Source organism: Accipiter gentilis, chromosome 6 (genome assembly GCF_929443795.1).
Source record: "Accipiter gentilis chromosome 6, bAccGen1.1, whole genome shotgun sequence".
Lineage (NCBI taxonomy): Eukaryota > Metazoa > Chordata > Aves > Accipitriformes > Accipitridae > Astur > Astur gentilis.
The window spans coordinates 37,970,164-37,987,816 of NC_064885.1; the positions used below are offsets into that span (position 1 = coordinate 37,970,164).

A 17,653-nucleotide genomic window follows, 5' to 3' on the forward strand; every position below is an offset into this window, starting at 1 on the left:
TTTATGTTAAGCTAATTAAAGCAGTTGGGTTCTGAATGCACAGTATAATTAATAATCCTATACATATCAAAATAGAGAAGACATGTAAATTTGACAACATAAAGTAAGTAAAAATGAAGAGGGCTAAAGAATTATAAGTGAGAAGAACTTGAAAAAAACCCAATAAAATTATACTGGAGCAATATTCAAGTTATAAGCAGATTATTAACATTATAATTGAGATGATCCTTAAGAACGGTTTGACACATGTAAGCATCATGTTTCAAGCTTCAAAAAATATGCAAAGAACACTAAAAATATCTGTATCCATGTGTATTATAAGGAAACAAAGAAATTAAGAGCATGAACACAGAGAAGAGAAAGGAATAGTAATACAATACAGGGAAATAAATGACCAAAAAAGCAAGCAGAAAATAATAGTTACCCAAAAGTCATATTAGTTACTCAACTACTCCTCCTGAAAATGTACAAATATACTTATGTAACTTTCTGGGGTTTTTTTGGTTTTTTTTAAATATTTGTCCATTCTGGCTTTAAATGATAAACTAGAAACTAGCAGATTGAAAGGAAAACCATCTCACAGTTGTTTACTGAGTACAACTAGTCCAACCCGAGAAAGGCCAGGGGAAGAAGCACAAAGCAGTTTTATCCGACTTAGTATTATCAGGGTAACAGTACTATTTTAGAGCCTGTGTGTGGGAGGATGTAGAAAATGAAAAGCAAGCAGTAAAATAATGGACAAGGAATGGAATTAGATCAGAATTTAAGACCTGTTAGAGCTATAAGCAGTGTCAAGGTATATGAACAAAGCAATGACAGCACGACGGCTGTGTGGTCAGCAGGAGCTCAGAGCCTGAACAACCAGACATTTACAGAGGACTCTGACCAGCATTGATGGCATTTAAGATGACTGGAGTCTTAAAATGCAGTCTGCGAAGTTTTCTATTGCCAAGCATTGGCTCACCCAGAAAGAGGACTGTAGAAAGTACATCAGAATTTAAGCATTTTATTTTATTTCAAATATGACATAAACCTACTGCACGTCTTTGAAAAATGCAGCTAACTGACACTAACAGCTTTAGATTGTGAAAGGATGAAAAGGTCCGTACAAGACAATGTTTGCTTCATTATCTTCTTCCATGTATTACTAGTATAATAGGAAATGCTGCAGTGGTATCTGAGGAATGGAAAACAAGAATACAGTGCTTCAAAAAGGAACAGAAAAATAGAACAATCTTGGTGTCTCAATACATAGCACTGGAGTTCAGGATTATGGGCTACATTTGTGCCTGCTGATACTGCAGGGACGAAATCCGGCCTCACGAGGCCAGAATGAGGATGAGGGCTCTTCAGCCAGGAGCCAGAAAAGGTGAATGGGGGCAAAACTTCAAATGTGTGCAGGCAGCTACTGACACAAATATACTACAGGCAAATAATTCATTATGAATTTTCAAAGTGGCCTAATGAAGATATACACCCTTTGTAACGGTTGATGTACACCAAAATATGCACTTAGAGCTCTGTGGGCTTTGACGCACCTCTCACTCACCATAAGCCCTGGTAATGGTCTGCAAATGCATGTTCTTAGCCTGCTGGCAATGCAACATATTTTGACATAGCTCAGTCTGCAGTGATGGAGGTTCACACCTTACATTTCATACTTTTCATTTATATGGCCATGGAGTAGAATATTTCAATCATTTTTTGACAACATACTATCTACAAGTCCGCTACTTTGATATTATTTTCTACTTTACATATTTAGAAAAAAAGAATCTGATACTCAATTGACAAACTGATATTTGATCAGTGGAAATACACATTTTAGCATGTCTCAGCTTGTCCTTTTCTGGTTGATTTCAGAGCTGAAACAGGTAGACAGAAAGAATTTCATTTAATGACGTCCATAGGAACCGCACATGTTGCGTTAATTCCTCCTTTCCAAAATGTGATAAATAAACAGTTCTAGGATAGCTAAATGGAGTCTTGGAGCAAGCACCCAAGAGAAACACAAGGTAACAGGCTAAACTGTACTCTTTCCATTTCTGCTTAGATTTGTAAAAAATATTTCATATTGCTAAGCTTAAAAGCCTTAAAGTTATCAGTGCCATTTACGAATCACAACTGTTGTAACAGATTCTCTACTGAAAACAATGAATGATCAAAAACAGGATGAGATTACAGCACTGTGATTTGTGTTTCATTTTCAAGAATGTATTTGTATGTATGTATATTGTAGACATTCGTCTGATCACCCCGTGGGACTCGGCACAGGGTCCACCATACCCTGGGCCACAGAGCACTGACACCAATATGAGGATGCTGCAAATGGCGTTTATTCAACTGCGTCACGCCCTTACATACTGTCTGTCGGTCATCCCGCCTCCTTTAACCCTTCTCTTTCCGTACATCGCGAGATCTTCCGAGCGCCAATCCCTACAGTATATATGTTCCTATGTGACCACAGTAACCACAGCCATAACCCAGGAAGTATGGTGTTGGGAGCCTTGCTCTGAAAATCAAGTAGCCCATTAGGAGGCATAAATATTAATAGAGCTGTCTAATCCTACACTCTCAAATGAGATAGTTCAGATCATGATTCTTTGCATTTAAAATTTATTCACTGCACCGACTAGAATAAGAAACAGAATCCACGTGTGAAGAAGGCACTGAAACTGGGCAGTCTCTTAGCCACTGATAATTCCTAAACCTAAAAGTAAAGATCAAGTGATCTCTTTCCTTATTCTACTCCCAATTCTCCTACAAATACCAACGTATCCAAAACTGCACATGCCTAGTTCCATGACATTGAGCATACATCATATTCTCTACAAAAACTACACCTTCACATTTCCACATTCAGCTATCTTCAGGCAATATGAAGGCTTTAGTACAGGTTTATAAGAAAGAGCATACTACCGTCCCAAGTGCAGAACACACAATACCTGGTCTTATTTTAGTGGTCGTATTAGTGATCACGTTAAAATTTTCTTTACGTAGTTGTCATTAAAGTAGGAAATTCATGGTGCAAACTGTTGCAATGCAAAGAAATTAATACAGAGTATTAAAAAAACAGACGCATGCAGCTAAAGCAGGACATTCAGTCCTCCTAAGAGATGATAAGTCACCCTGCCGTTCTGGATCACGAGTAAAATATTTGTGCTTTGACTATAAAGTAAAATAGAGATCTGAAATGCCAAACAGAGTGCAAAACCACTCAGGTATTCCCTAGAAATGATGCAAAAGTTTGTCAGGAAATTCAGGAAATACCCTGCAATCAACAATATAATTAATATCAGTCAGTAAAATGGTGTTACCTACAATACAACCTAGGTTCTATTAAAATTTAGAATTATGGGGTCTAGCCTCTAAAAAACCCCACGAAATTAATTAGATGCCTTTGCACAGATTTCCTAAAACCAGCGCTAGCAAACAGAGAGGTTTCTGCTTGTATGCATGCCCATCACAGCATTAGTAATCTCTGGCCTTCACGTACCTGAAGCAAAAGGCACAAAACCAGATGATGTTTCTTTATCTAGTGAATCAGCAAATTGAAGATGAAGTATACTGAAATACAGGCATCTATATTTAGCAAAAAGCATGCTATATTGTCTCACTCCTTTTCACCCAACTCCAGCCTCCCATTTTGTAGTGTCTGCAGAGTGCATATCCAAATCCCACCAACAGGTGGTAATGGTTATAATGCTCGTCACGATCTCCAGCATGACTCATGGATAGAATTTCTTTCATTTCTCATCAGATTACTCCCTGTTCTTCAAAATCTTGAATCTTCTCATGTCCCTCAGCTGACAATTAAGTATAGATACTAATTTATTTACCTAATGCAATCTGGTTCATGTAATAAGAAAGAATCAAACAATATATAGGATAGCATACGGTTGTTGACTCAGTCACTTCAAATTTAGATAACCTTTATTAATTAAAAAGATAGTGTAAAAGCCTGCCTCTTATTTTCGTATTTTCTCTTTCCATTAATTTTCATCACTAAATGTAATGAAATGACTGCAACCTAAAAATCCAGCAAAAGAGAGAATATTGGGCCTTTGTTCTTTCTCATACAAAACCAATGCTGTTTCCAAGGTGCTGTGATTCTATTGCAGCTTTGTTCTACAACATGATTCCTTTTACTAGTAGGTATGGGGGGCAACCCGAGCCAAGGACAATCTTCAGTCATATACAGCTGAGCAGAGCATGAGTTACTCGGAGAGCAGAGATTACTACAGCTATGACAACTGCCCAGGCTGAAGGTATTCAGGAGCTCTCTGCACTTGTCAACGGGAAAAGGTAAGCTTCTGCTGCTTTTTATTGTGCTGTGTGTGCAACTAATTTAACTGGAAAGGTACGTGCTGAATTTTAAGTAACTCTCTCTTTATTCTCCTTCAGGCTCACAGGACAATAAACATGACTTTCTCATCTGCGGGGCTTTCCCTCCCTTTATTTTTGCTATTTTTCTGATTATTTTTTTTCTTTAATATTCTCTCATAGGAAAAGATGCTTTCTGAGAACAATGATGGAGATCTGCATCTTCATGACTTTGTGAATCACTGTCTGGGTGATAGGAAGTGAAAGTTGCTCAGCTAATTACACACGCTTGATGAACTGCGTAATAACTGCTGCAGCACTGCACATTAATTGAATGCATATAAATGACAGCAGTTATTCTAACTTGAATGATGTGTGAAGAAGTGACGTTGCTCACAGTACCCTGCTTATCTTTGCTTCCAACTTTTGGAATCCAGCTTAAACAACTGTACTCTTACAGCACTGAGCAAAAATTCCCTAATAGAGAAAACGTTACCTCAAAAGTTGCCTCAGAGCCCGACACTTTAAAAACAAATTTTCGGCCTTCAGTCACTGAAAGTGGATTTAGACATCTAAAAAAGCATACGTTGAGCAACTACAATTAACAATTAATAATTAACAACTAGCTACACCTAATAGTCAGTACAAGCTGTAAGAGCAAAAACCTTGGAAAATAAGGCCACCTTCATTTAGATGCCTAGTCATCGCCTTAAAAACCTAATACAGAATTTACAGAGTTGAACTCTGCCCAACTCTAAACAATTTCCTGCCGTGACACTTTCCTAAAATGTATTTGTTCTGGAATAACAGGGACCCATAGCAACTGATATAAAAAGTATGGATTACAGCTAACAGGCAACCGTGTATGTCCACACTACTCTTTGTTTACCCTAAAAAGTATTCTAGATTCAAATGCAGTCCAGCTATTAAATAACACTTCATTTTAAAGAAAACAGTAAAGAAAAATAATATGACGTAAAACAAATGTGTAAAGTAGTACAAAATTAGTACTTTAAACTAGTACCAAATACCTGCTTTAAATCAGTACAAAAATATACCTTCTCTATCGCATATCAATCGCATTGGGAACTTGCAAATGTTCACAAAGAAATCTGCAAATTCTCCCGTACTATCTAACACGAGAAGTGTAGAAGCCAAGTTTCCAAAGCTTCCAAAAGCAGCCTAGTTTCCAAAGTGCCGTGTCACAATATTTTAACGTTTCTCTACACCCCTATTAAGAGATTTTCGGCTTTACAGAGAGAGCTGTAATCACATAATAAAGGAAATCACCGCTCACTTTTAGAAGCGTGTAAACGGAAAAAAAGTGTTTCACATCTACGTTTCAGGAAAGTTAACACCGTTCCAAAAAAATAGGGTGTATCACCTAGAAAGACAATGCAGATTTTCAGCTCTGCTTTGCTACAATACTTCGTAGTCATTATGCTATACAACTGAATATAGAGCTGTGGAGCCGTACCAGCGACTTCAACAGCAATAGTACCAGGCCCCAGGCATATGAGCTACCTCCTGTGCATGCATATACAACATACTGTATCTACGTACGAGTGACAGACACTCCTCTACACCACGAAGCCAAGACAAAGAAGCTGCCAATAAGGTCAGCGTGAGCTAGTGCAAGAGAGATGATCAGGTGCAACTGAGTTCAGGCTCTACAAATGTTATCTTCTCATCTGTTTTACACGGTCCTCTCTTTAAATACCTTTCTGGCTTCGTTAGGACAAGACAGTCCCTAACGGTTCACTTCACAGCATCATCAAATCAGCCTCTTTGAGCTGTATTAGTCGTTCTTCCTTTGCAAGGTTTTGATCTTTCCCCCATTTTTTTTTTTTTTTTTTTGTCCACTTTATACATACCTCCTTTTCTACAAATTTTCTTGCCGGGTTTTCTGGCACATTCCTTGGATATTCTTTTGACTGAAAAATGAATAGAAGACTAGAAAATAACATGGAGCTCCATCACAGACAGTAGGAGCATGCAACACCACTATCTAACTTAAATATGACCTGCTTTATTAGGTGCGGAAGATTCTCAACTTGTTGTGCCTGCACATGCAATGGATAAGATGTTGATGCATCTTCCCAGAAGTCAGTGGGTGGCAATGGGAATTAGGTACCAACTTTGACCTAAAAATACACGTGCTGTGGAAGAAAAAAAAATGAGCGTAGACAGAAAGAAAACCAAAACCAAAAAACAAGGACAGATGCATACACAGAAAAGCAGCATGCAGACATGTAATAGGCTGGCATGCAAACAAAGAAAGCCATGCGTGCTACCAGTACACGTGAATTAATATTGTTAGAACGTAGAACAGGAAAATAAAAAGATCTCCCTGTTTCGCCTGCTATTAACTCACCATCCTCGGTTGGGACATAGATATTTAAATAGAGGCAGTCTTCATTCTGATCTTGTACATAGGTGGAAACTACATCCAAGTTATTAGTAAACCACACGGGAAGCATGACTTCAGGCAACCTGCCTTCTATAATGTTCTGGGGGCACACTGGAGCAAACTGAGTGGTATTTTTGATATCTGCCCAGGGAGACGGAGGCTCAGGAGGTTGAAAGCGGCGCTCCCCTGTTGGAGGGGCAGCATACGGAACCCCAAGAAACTGAATAACGGGCCCCAAAATTTCATTATTAAGTTCCTTCTTAATCCCTCTTATCTTGCCAAAGTTGGTGGTCACCACTGGGTTGGTATCATCCAATTTTTGGGAGGACACAGCTGCAGCGTGAAGCAAAAATCCAAGTATACAAAAAGCAAAAGTGGCATTCAATCCCATGTGTAACAGGCGGACTACCATCGCTCTCCATACACAGTTCAGCCACATGGATCTTGGAAAGGCCATGGTCCCACATTAGTTGTGTAACTACAGTGAAGCAATCTGATTTGTATCCACTGGTGTAAAAACAGGGCAGCTGAAGGAAACAGATCAAGTTTCCTAAATAGGTGCCTGTCAGAAAAATCTCAAAAGGCTTTTCATGCGGTAAGTATCTTCCATTGATTTCACACTTATTGAAGCTGCATCTTCACTCAGCACTATTTATCAGACTACATCCTATTGACAATTCTGTTTTCCATAGCAGCAATATGAAGAGAGCAGCCATTTACTGCAGAATCCCCTCTTATAAATCAAATCCAGTTAGCCGCAGGTCTATATCCTGGAGAAAATGAAAATAAATCATTAGTATGAAAGAGCTAATATGAGCAGAGTGATAACTAGATGTTTCACAAGTTATTTACATACATTAATAGTTGCTAGAGTCATGTAAGTAAAACTGCAGTAGTTTATGGGTCCATGAAATGGTGGGTGAAACACTGATTACTGGATTATCTATAATGTCACCTATTGAATTTATAGAGGTTTTTCAGAAGAAACAGGACTCTCAGAAAATACATCTTTAAAATTCACCTTTTTAAGAATAAGCACTTTGCTGCCAGGCTACATTACGTAAGTGTTTATGTTGATATTTTATTTAACTTAATCAGCTCATAATCAATTTTCACCTTGTTTGCACAAGTTGATTTATCAAAACAAAAGTAATTATTTTGTAAAGCAGAAGACAGTGAAATTAAGATAGGCAGGCATACTGAAGACTCAAATGCATTTTATTTCATTAAAAGCAGATTATATTACACACAAACTTTTTTTGCTCATTTTAAAGTACGGCTTCTGATTAAAACATTGAGGCAACTGGAATATATTTGTAAGGGTAACATGAATGACTGTGCTTATTCACAATAACCTGAATTACCATGCTTTATATGGTTTTCTTACTCCACACGTTTCTGACTGCTAATGAAAAACACCTACAGAGTGAAAAGTTCACATCGACGAAGGACTGAAGTCCGCTCTCACTGAAGTGAATGGCAAACTGAATTTGCACTTGAGTATAACTGGACCTCAGCATTTTTTTTCAAAACTGATTTGGAAAGGGATAAGAACAGACAGGTTAGGGATGGAGCTGTATATCACGATTTTTACTTCAGGCCAATCCTGCATTCCTTCTGAACTATTGACTTTAGTGAAAACTGAAATGCATGATGAATGCACTCAATCCCTACCATCCTTAATTTATAACATAAACAATAAATGTTCCCATAGGACAGTAGAAATCTGACAGTAGAACGCTGACCGAACAATATCCTAGAAAAATAATCAGTTAGGATCAGAGACTGTATCATCGCAAATTCCAGATCCTATTTTCAACTACTTCAGCTCAGAGGTTGTCACACAAGGCTATGTTCCAGCACTTCAGAAAATAGCTCAGTGCGTATCATCATATCTTCCATATTCATGTTAAACATATTTCCAACACAACTTACAATATCCTATTAAGATGCAGTGTTATACACAACATAGCGGCGTAATCTTACACTCCCTATTAAGCAGTGTGTAATGCACAAGAAATGTGTTTTGCTTTGTATAGGAAACATTTTAAACCACCTGCTTTTGAAACAGCATTGGCAGCTTTAATGAGAATTGTTTTTTTATCATGTCTATACACATTGTAGAGAGAATTCAAAAGAACGGCTTGTCTAATAGTCAGACTACCCTGCAGTTTGGGTTATTAAAAAGGAGATTGTAAAAGCTATATAGGACAGCAGGAGATTTGGTTCATGTCTAGTGTTCCTTTAGCTCTGAACAATCTATCTCAGGAGGCAATAAGGAGATAGATGAAGCTTTTCCGCAATTTTCTCTCTCCCTTTCTTTCTCTGCTAATTCTAACACCTTCACTGTGAAACTGCATTAACAAACAGGCTTATATCCTTCATTCTCCAGTCTCAAATTCTCAGCATTTGCTGGAAACGCACCAATTTAGCTGCAGAAAATAATTCCCCAAACTTGATGTACGTGTTTGCATTTAGTTTAATAAACTTACACAAAATGGCACGCAGACAATTGCCTCTTGGAAGACTGTTGCTTTGTTGCATTTCAAATTTTGAAGGCCGTAGGATATTACTGGATAAATAGTAAAGACAGAGTACGTAGATAGGTGCCAGAGCAGAAGGCACCTCATACAACTTTGCTCTTCTGAGGTGATGTAGAGTAGGTCACGTAAAGATGGAAGCTTATTCCTTAGTGGTATTCAAAAACCGCCACAAATTTAAACCTTTTCCACTAGGTCTTAAAATCCACATTTGGTTTCTGGTTTGTTGTGGGGGTTTTTCCTGTCAGGAGTGGAAAAATGCACTCTCTCTTCTTTCTCAAACTCAAACTTGTAAATAGCAGGAACTTAATCTCGGTAGCCCTCCTGCTCATTTACACGGTCTGGGGAAGTTCTAAGGGCAAACCAAATTCAACGTAGCTGTGCCAAACCATAGCATTCTCCTTCTTTTCAAGCTGCCGAGTTGGTTCAATGTGGAAAACTACCCAGATGCTACTGATAATTCATTCAGCACTTCCACTTTAAAAGTCTTAGACCTGTTTTCAGATCTAAGACAACTTTTTAAGATACTTTTGATACCTAAAATGGTAAATTCAATGTAAATGTAAATTCAAAGCAAATCCGAGAGCTGGGCTATAGTTTTACACTTGTCCAGCAGCTGTTTTGCCATTGCTGTGATCTAAAGTTCTGGTTTGCCTCCCATGGACAAGGTTTTACTCAGAGACAGGAGGCTCAAAAGGTAAGAATAGAACTCAGTGCTGTGTTTGGCTATACTTAATTAGTTAACTGCTGGGTAGGAGCTATCTTCAGTGAATAGATTTACGGGCTATACAGGACAGTAAACTGTAAAGCACTTGCCGAATTGGAACCAACAGAATTTCATTGTGTTTCTAACTTGAATTTTGGATTTGCTTTTTTTTCCACCACAAGCCTTTCTTTTTAAATGGCTAACAGTTTACTTTTGAGACTGAGAGGTCAAACATTCAAGCCTGTCATTGGCTGCCCTGAAGCTGTAACATTAAAAACACAAACTCATGCAAATAAAGAGATTACTCAAATCCTTTGAGACTCTTATGCCAAAATTTTATTTCCAGCACTAGGTGGAAAGGCAAGCAGGGAAGCCGGCCTGGAGCATATTTTTTACTTGTTGAGAGTCAATGCTGGACCAAATTTTCCTTAGTCCTCCAGCAGGTGATCTACATGGACCTTCCCTCGGTATCTGGACTTGACTAAACAGTGGAAAGAAAGAGAAGCAATAGACAGGAGCAGGAATGATCAGGGAGATGGGCGGGAGAATAAACTAAAGAGTAATAATGATCAATTTGGGGCGAGCTTCAGCATCAAAATATTGTGGATCTGAGGAGGAGGAGAAACATTTTCAGATTTTATTACCGTCTAGATGTGAGGATCACAATTGTTCCCTGTGGTAACACAAATGAATTCTCCTGTAAAAGGTATTTGATAAAGTCTTTCATGGTCTTTGGAACAGTCTCTACTATGTAGAGATTTTTTCTATCATCTATTATTTTATTATCTTCCTTTCTGAATTTAAATTACTTTATAGCTCAGATTCTGAAATACTTTAGAGAGGCATTTAGTATGCCGAGGAGCGAACAACCCAAGATAACTTCAGTGCATCTTTGCATTTCCAATGACATAGGGCATCCCACAACAGGTCACATCTGCTGCAAACTGCAGCAGCTAAACTCCTCTGTTGCTCATGCACAGAGCTTCAAATCTTAAGGGATGTCTTGAACTGCACCACCTGTCAATAGCTCCAACGGATTAATAAAACCTTTGGTGGCACCCAAGGCTTCCGGCCATATGCCAGCTTCAGCACATGTAAAGGCATTGTTATGGTATCTTTACACCACCAGCTGTTTTCTTTTTAGCTGAAGATGTACTCTGTGATTTGATATTCATGCTTAAAAATTCCCTTCCACCTCAATTTTGCGAGTAAATCCCAATTGCACAAATACTCATAGAAAGCGATTGTAAGAGTTTTGAACACCACACAATGCCAGTTCATTTCAAAACACAAATGCTATTTTGCAGAACCAACTACATTTGCATCCATTTTTACTTACAACAGTCTCTACTTAGAACTAAGAGCCCAAAGATGTTTCACGTCTCTAAAAAGAAATCCGTGTTCTAAAATACGCCACGATGCCAAACAGGAACGTGGCCAGTGGAACAGAAGCCATTAAAGGAAAGACTCTGACCCAGGCTGAACGCTGGGTCGGTGTGACACACCAATCGTAAACACGATCGGACAAATCCTCAAGAGACGCATCACAGAATTTCCCATCTCTTCTTTCACGTTTCAAGTTAGCAAAGGGAAGCGTTGTGTCAAATACAGCATATTTTCTCTATATAGAGTAGTAAAGATTTTTGAAACAGACCCTGCTCTTGGGTATTTCCATAAATACTTGGTGAAGGGATTTACATGTATTTAGTTCAAGAAATTAACTACGTGCATTTTAGAAAAACAGGTGTATGAAGCGATAATGGAGGAAACTGCAACCCTGAATACACACACCTAAGAAGGGTACAGCTCTGGTTGGGTTTGGTTAACTCCCACATGCCAGCACCCCCTCCACCTGAGAGCAGCTACAGGTCTGGAGGCTCCAGAAGGCAGCTACAAATCCAGCCCTATTGAGAGGCACAACCTTGCCGAGATCGCCAACACCGGTACGAATAAGACATTATTCTGATGGGGTCACAGTCCCACCCCACATTAGTATGAGATTACAAGTGTTATGCTACACATGTCCACAAACAACTCAGTGGTAAGGACTTCCAGATGCTACAAGCTGTGTAAATAATCACTCCCAGATCAGAGAGACTGATTCCTCAGTGCCATTCTCACATTTACCTCTATTATTACCTGGTCTAGTGAAGGTGTCCCTGCCCGTGGCTGGGGAGTTGGAACTAGACGATCTTTAAGAACCTATCCAATCCAAAACATTCTAGGATTCTGTGATTTAACATCATGTTTTGTACACAAAACCTTACAACCAAATTAGAAAAAATACAATATTTAAAACCAGTATTCACGCAGTACACCACGAATTAGCGAAAAGTTGAATTGAACTGAGTAGGTGTTATCAGACTCATTGAAATTGTCATGCATTTTTCAGCTTCGCTATATTTTTGTTCTTCCCCATTAGTGGGAATATTCACTAATACTAACTCATTATTAATTAGTATTTTCATGATCAAAAGATCCCTTTAAATAATTTCTGCAACTTCGTTTGCCAAAATAGGAAGACTTCTGATCATAATTGTCTATTAAGCTGTTTTTGAATTAGACAAATTAAACCTATAAGAAGAAGAGGGTCACTTAAGTCTTATTATCTTCCATTTACTCGTATCAATAAATCATTTTCTTAAAATAGTTCTACTTCTTAGCTGAAGTAATTGTTTATATTACCAGAAGTTGGCTACAATTTTTTAATGTGGACTATAGCTGTCTGACATTTTGCACAGTAAGTAGGTAACAAAATGGTGATTTTACCCATAACAGAAAGAATGGGTAACTCTGTCACTTATGTGTAAAGTTTTAGACAGCTAAGTAATACAGATTTAAATTAAAAATGGCAGATGCACTGGCTTGGAATATAATGGGCACTGAAGTGAACCTTTATTCCTTTTAGCAGCTTACTGTTAACTCTTAAATGGACCACACATTATACTCACTTTTGAGTACTGTAACTATTCAGCTAAATGAACAAATGGCTATTCTGTTGATGGCAGTAGCGTGCTTCAGGACATGAAGATTTTTTGACCTACTGTAGAAATTCAGCTGAACTCATGTTAATCAGAGGTCATAGTGGAGAATAAAATATCCCAGATGTTTCTCATTTAAGATCTTCAGTATTGAAATCTGCATATTGTGTATCATGATGTCAAGTGGATTAAACTTGCTTTGATTAACGCTTTATAAAACATTCACATGCTTCCCATCTGATCACTCTAACAGAGTATACCAGAAACCACCCAGATGCCCCTGAAACTAAGTGTTCTTTTATCATCTCTTGCAGGTGAAAAATTAAGCTATAGAATTAGTAACAAAGTTCATTACCCGATATATATTGGTGGCTAACCCTTGGTTCACTGGGATTAATCATATGAGAAAAGTAAATTGGATTTTCTTTGCTACCTTTAATACAATTATAATACTATCTTTAATGCTAGTAGTTCATCACCTAAGGCAAGCTTTCATATCAGATTCATAAGAAAGATACCACTTTTTTATTTTCCTATTTTGGGGGACGTTAGGACATCAAGGTAAAAAAAAAAAGCTAAAATACAGTTATTACCATTTCTTGAGAGAGAGCTCTGAAAACAAAGATGCTTGCATGAACTCAGATTTGTCTATGAATTGCTTTTCTACCTGGATACCGTACAATAACGGTTCCAAAGCATACAAACCCCTTGTTGTAGAGCTAGATCAATAACTAGCTCTTCAGTAAGATGAATTTAAAAAAACAAACAAACAAACAAAAAACCCACACAAAACAAAACACAAACTTCCTTGTGGCACAAAAAAAGAGCAAATGCTTTTCTTACTTGATCAGATTCTGGTCTCAATTCCATCAGGGTAATTGGGATCAAATTCCAACTCATCATAAAATCCACAGAGGCATAAATATAATTCGTTAATCACAAACCCGACATCTCTAACTCAACTTTGAAAGTGCTCTTGAATGGTGTTACCATGCTTTCCAGAACTGTAGAGTGCACACTACATTTCGAGTGCAATATTGGCATTATAGGGATCTATCAACTTGAGAGTCCGTTTCCTGTGATGCAGCATTCTGTACATCTGTGACTTTACTTGTATTTGTTCCAAAATGAATTTCATGCTTAACTTGTTTTTCTTAATTAAACTTCCTTTAGCAGTTTCTAATGTGTGCATTATTAAAACTCATTAGTCCCATTCATGCCTGCCTGTCATTTTTGGCTTCACATTCATGTATCGAAGAGCTCTGTTGCTTTATATAGGAAGCAAATTAAATAATAAATATGAGAACTTGAACGTTTTATGAGTGTCAGTATGAGAAAGTGGCTGCAAGGCCCATAAGGTTTCACACAAAAAAAGCATCACAGCTAAAGCTAACATGCTGACACATCTCTGATCTATAAAGTCTGCAGTAATGGTAGCAGTAAAGTGTTGTGCCATAGACGGGGAATTTTTCTCTCACATGAAATAGAAATAGGATATAGCACAGACTATATTTACTGTTGTAAAAAAATTTCAAATAAAATTTCCCAAAAGCTTAGAATATAACACCATTAAATGTCTACAAAGATTTACTCTTTCCATCTGACTTCATGTGCAGCTCCTATTATTCAGCTCCTTGTCCTGTTTTCATTTTCTACCACTATCTGTGAGAAAGACACTTACTGAAGTTACAGCAACTAGTCTCGGGTCTCCCTGTGGTCATGTCCCGGTCATGCTGACCATGGCTCCGGCGACAGAAGTGTTTCCTAAGCCAGCAGTGGAGTCTCGTGGCGACTATTTCAGGGCCCAAGTCTCCACAGAAGCAACTCATCTTTGAGAAACCAGCTGAAGAAGCAAAAGCTCCATCCCACAATGCCTGTTTTACACAGGTTTGAGGATGTCAAAATATTCAGTATACCTATGTAGTAAGGTTTCTTCTAAATAAGTTGCCCTTTTCTCCTCATGAATATTTCTAACGCTATGTGCCTACATCACACTTTACTGCTTTCAAGTGCTTTTTTGGAAACAGGGTTGGGAAAGCAGAAGTTGAAGAATGATTTTAAGTTTGGGTATTGAACTTAAAAGCTTCAGACAAGATGGAATTAAAGAAAAGTATAAAATCCAACAGAAACGTATTCCCCTCATTAAATTCCCAGAACCAGTTCAACAAGTGGGCTAATGGCATCTCTAGGCAGGATGTGATTGAGGAAATTTAGAAAACATATTTTTAAATTGCCACTTAAGTTCTCTGCTTGGTTAAAGGAGTATGAGTCACTTGAAATATAATATTTGTGAAGTGTCCTTGATCACTTTTATGATTTTACAGTCACATGTTGCTAATTTCCAAGCATTACATTCTGCCTTAATATGGTGCAGAAGACCTAACCAAGCATCAACGGAAAGTAACAGACTACCCAAAGGCAGCACTAAAACTGATTATGCAGAAAATTTTATAAGGACAAAACAGAAGAATTCAACAAATGGGAGAAGGGGAACTCCAATTGCTTTTCTTTTAATGGCCTCATCTTTTATTTGCCCACAGCAGTGAGAAAAAAAAAACATTTTACACTGATGTATGCAGCCCAGACCTTTACATGGCTTGATTACCATAAGGATATTTCCAGTAGACATGGTGCCCTGTGGTTTCACACAGACGGCGTCCCTTTACGTCACCTTCCTGTTCTTAGTGAAAAGTGGCACGGTAGACTGGGAGCGCAGAAAAACTTGACCGTGGTACTAAGTAGCCAACTAGTCACTTTTTATGCCTGGATAATACGCAGCACATGATTAACTAGCAATTAATAATTATGAAAACTAAGTCTGTTGGAACACATGTGGGGTCTTCAGAGGCAGGTAGAAATGTGGAGCTGAGTCACCAAGAAGTCAACACACCTTCCCCTTGTAATTGTGATAATTCAATAGTCATTCTGGGCAATGTAATGTCATCATTTGTCATTAAAACTACAGGATGTGCTTTCAATATGCAATACATGGCGAAGTTTCCCCATCAGCTTGAGGTGGTTTTTTTTGCATCCCCTAACTCCCTCCCTCCCTCCCATACAAACTCTTCTGCAATGACCGGGTAGCAGGGCAGGCATCCCCCTCTGAATGCATACATTCCTTCAGAACGGAGAGCTCAGAAACAGGGCTACAGCAATGGAAAAATGCTTTTATTCAGCCTTTATTCATCAGCCAGGATCTATTTTTTATCATTACCTCTTATCCTTACCACGGATGGATATCTGGGACTAATCGGAAATTATATTGTTTACTGGATCAGATTGATTACTGCCTATCCTTTATTAAAGGAAATCCTCAAAGGTTTCTACTGAATCTCTGGCAAAATGTTGTCTTTTCATTATTTGCTTTCAAAGAATGTCTGTCTCTTTTTGCCCTTCTTTTTCACTATTTAATTTTTAAATAGTTTCTTTTTCATGTGATTAAAAAAACATAATAAATATGACATCAAACAAATAATTCAAAGCTAGCCAAGGATCTGTAATACAGCTCCACGTCTCTATTAGAAAGGAATGTATATTTGCTTTTAATAAAGAAAGGCAAGCCAATCCATTACGAACTGAGACCATATCTAAGCCTCTGCTTTCTTCTCTTTTCCCCAGACTCCATTTGAACAATTAGAGTGGTTTATGCTTGTGTGTATGCCAGTGGATATTAAATATGCAAACTGATAAAAAATAAAACTACCACCATTACCATGTTCAAATCCTCCATTCACTTGCAAATCAATTTATCTGCCTACAGCTCTGTCCCAGTCTTTAAATAACCCTCCTCAGCAGACTGCTCCACCTCCAGCCAAATAATCCAGAGCAAACCCACTTTGTTAAGGATGTTTAAGTATCAACAGCTAGGATATTATCTTCTTACCCCACCGTAGAAAAAGGGGTAGGATAACCACAGCAGTATCAGGACGACAGCTCTCCTCCTTGCTTCTACACAACTTACAGCCTTAAACAGCCTGAACGCTCTCTGATGGCTTTCGTTGCTACTTCAGTTAATCACAAAACAGAGGTGTTCAGCCAAACCCTGCTTCCCAGCACACTTAGTATGATTATCCTCAGCCTCATTTTTCTTCCCACAGTCTGCATATGATTCACATGAAATATAAACAGCATCTCTTCATATGTATCTAAGGATGCCCTAATCATTCGCTGCAAAACTGCTTTTGCAACATTGCTGCAGTCTGTAGCTGTAGTCTAAGAAAACCAGTGTCATTTATCAAAAGTAACTAAGAAGTAGTCTTCTTTAACCCTGCATCGTGCACCAGAAATTGGGGGGTGGGGGGGGTGGAGGGGGAAGAGGGGGGAAAAAAAAAAACCCAAACCACCCAACCGGTATTTCCAAACATGGCTACTTAGCTTCTGGCTCCCAATCTGCAAATCTAATTTCAAAGATGCAAAAGTGGGCTGTGTGTTACAGCTGTTGAGCCCACACAAGTCTCAGTGCAGTCAATGGGAATCAGTATCTTTGAAAATCAGGGCCCAGGCTCTGGTTTTAAATGTTCATTTATATCACACATGGGTCTTTCACTTGTCAGGTGCCTGTAATAAAGTATGTGCAATTCCATAGGTATCCTTTGCTTCAATTAAGTCAGCCCAGAAAAAAAGTAGGAGAAAAGGTCCCAAAGCTCACAGTGTTGCTCTTTCACCAGTAACGATAGTCTACATGCATCAAAAA

The 17,653-nt window shown here is 38.3% G+C and overlaps 1 protein-coding gene across 5 annotated transcripts in view; it reads right to left on the bottom strand.

Moving 5' to 3' along the window:
* NLGN1 (neuroligin 1) overlaps positions 1-17,653 on the bottom strand; it is a 330,417-nt gene that overhangs the window by 310,969 nt on the left and 1,795 nt on the right. For 4 of the 5 annotated variants that reach the window (XM_049801795.1, XM_049801794.1, XM_049801793.1 and 1 more), the window contains exon 2: positions 6,698-7,503. In XM_049801795.1, the coding sequence (XP_049657752.1) occupies positions 6,698-7,190 (493 nt within the window). In that variant the 5' untranslated portion in view covers positions 7,191-7,503. Of the gene's footprint in view, positions 1-6,197; positions 6,258-6,697; positions 7,504-17,653 lie in introns of all 5 variants that reach the window. The other variant, XM_049801796.1, reaches the window with a different exon arrangement.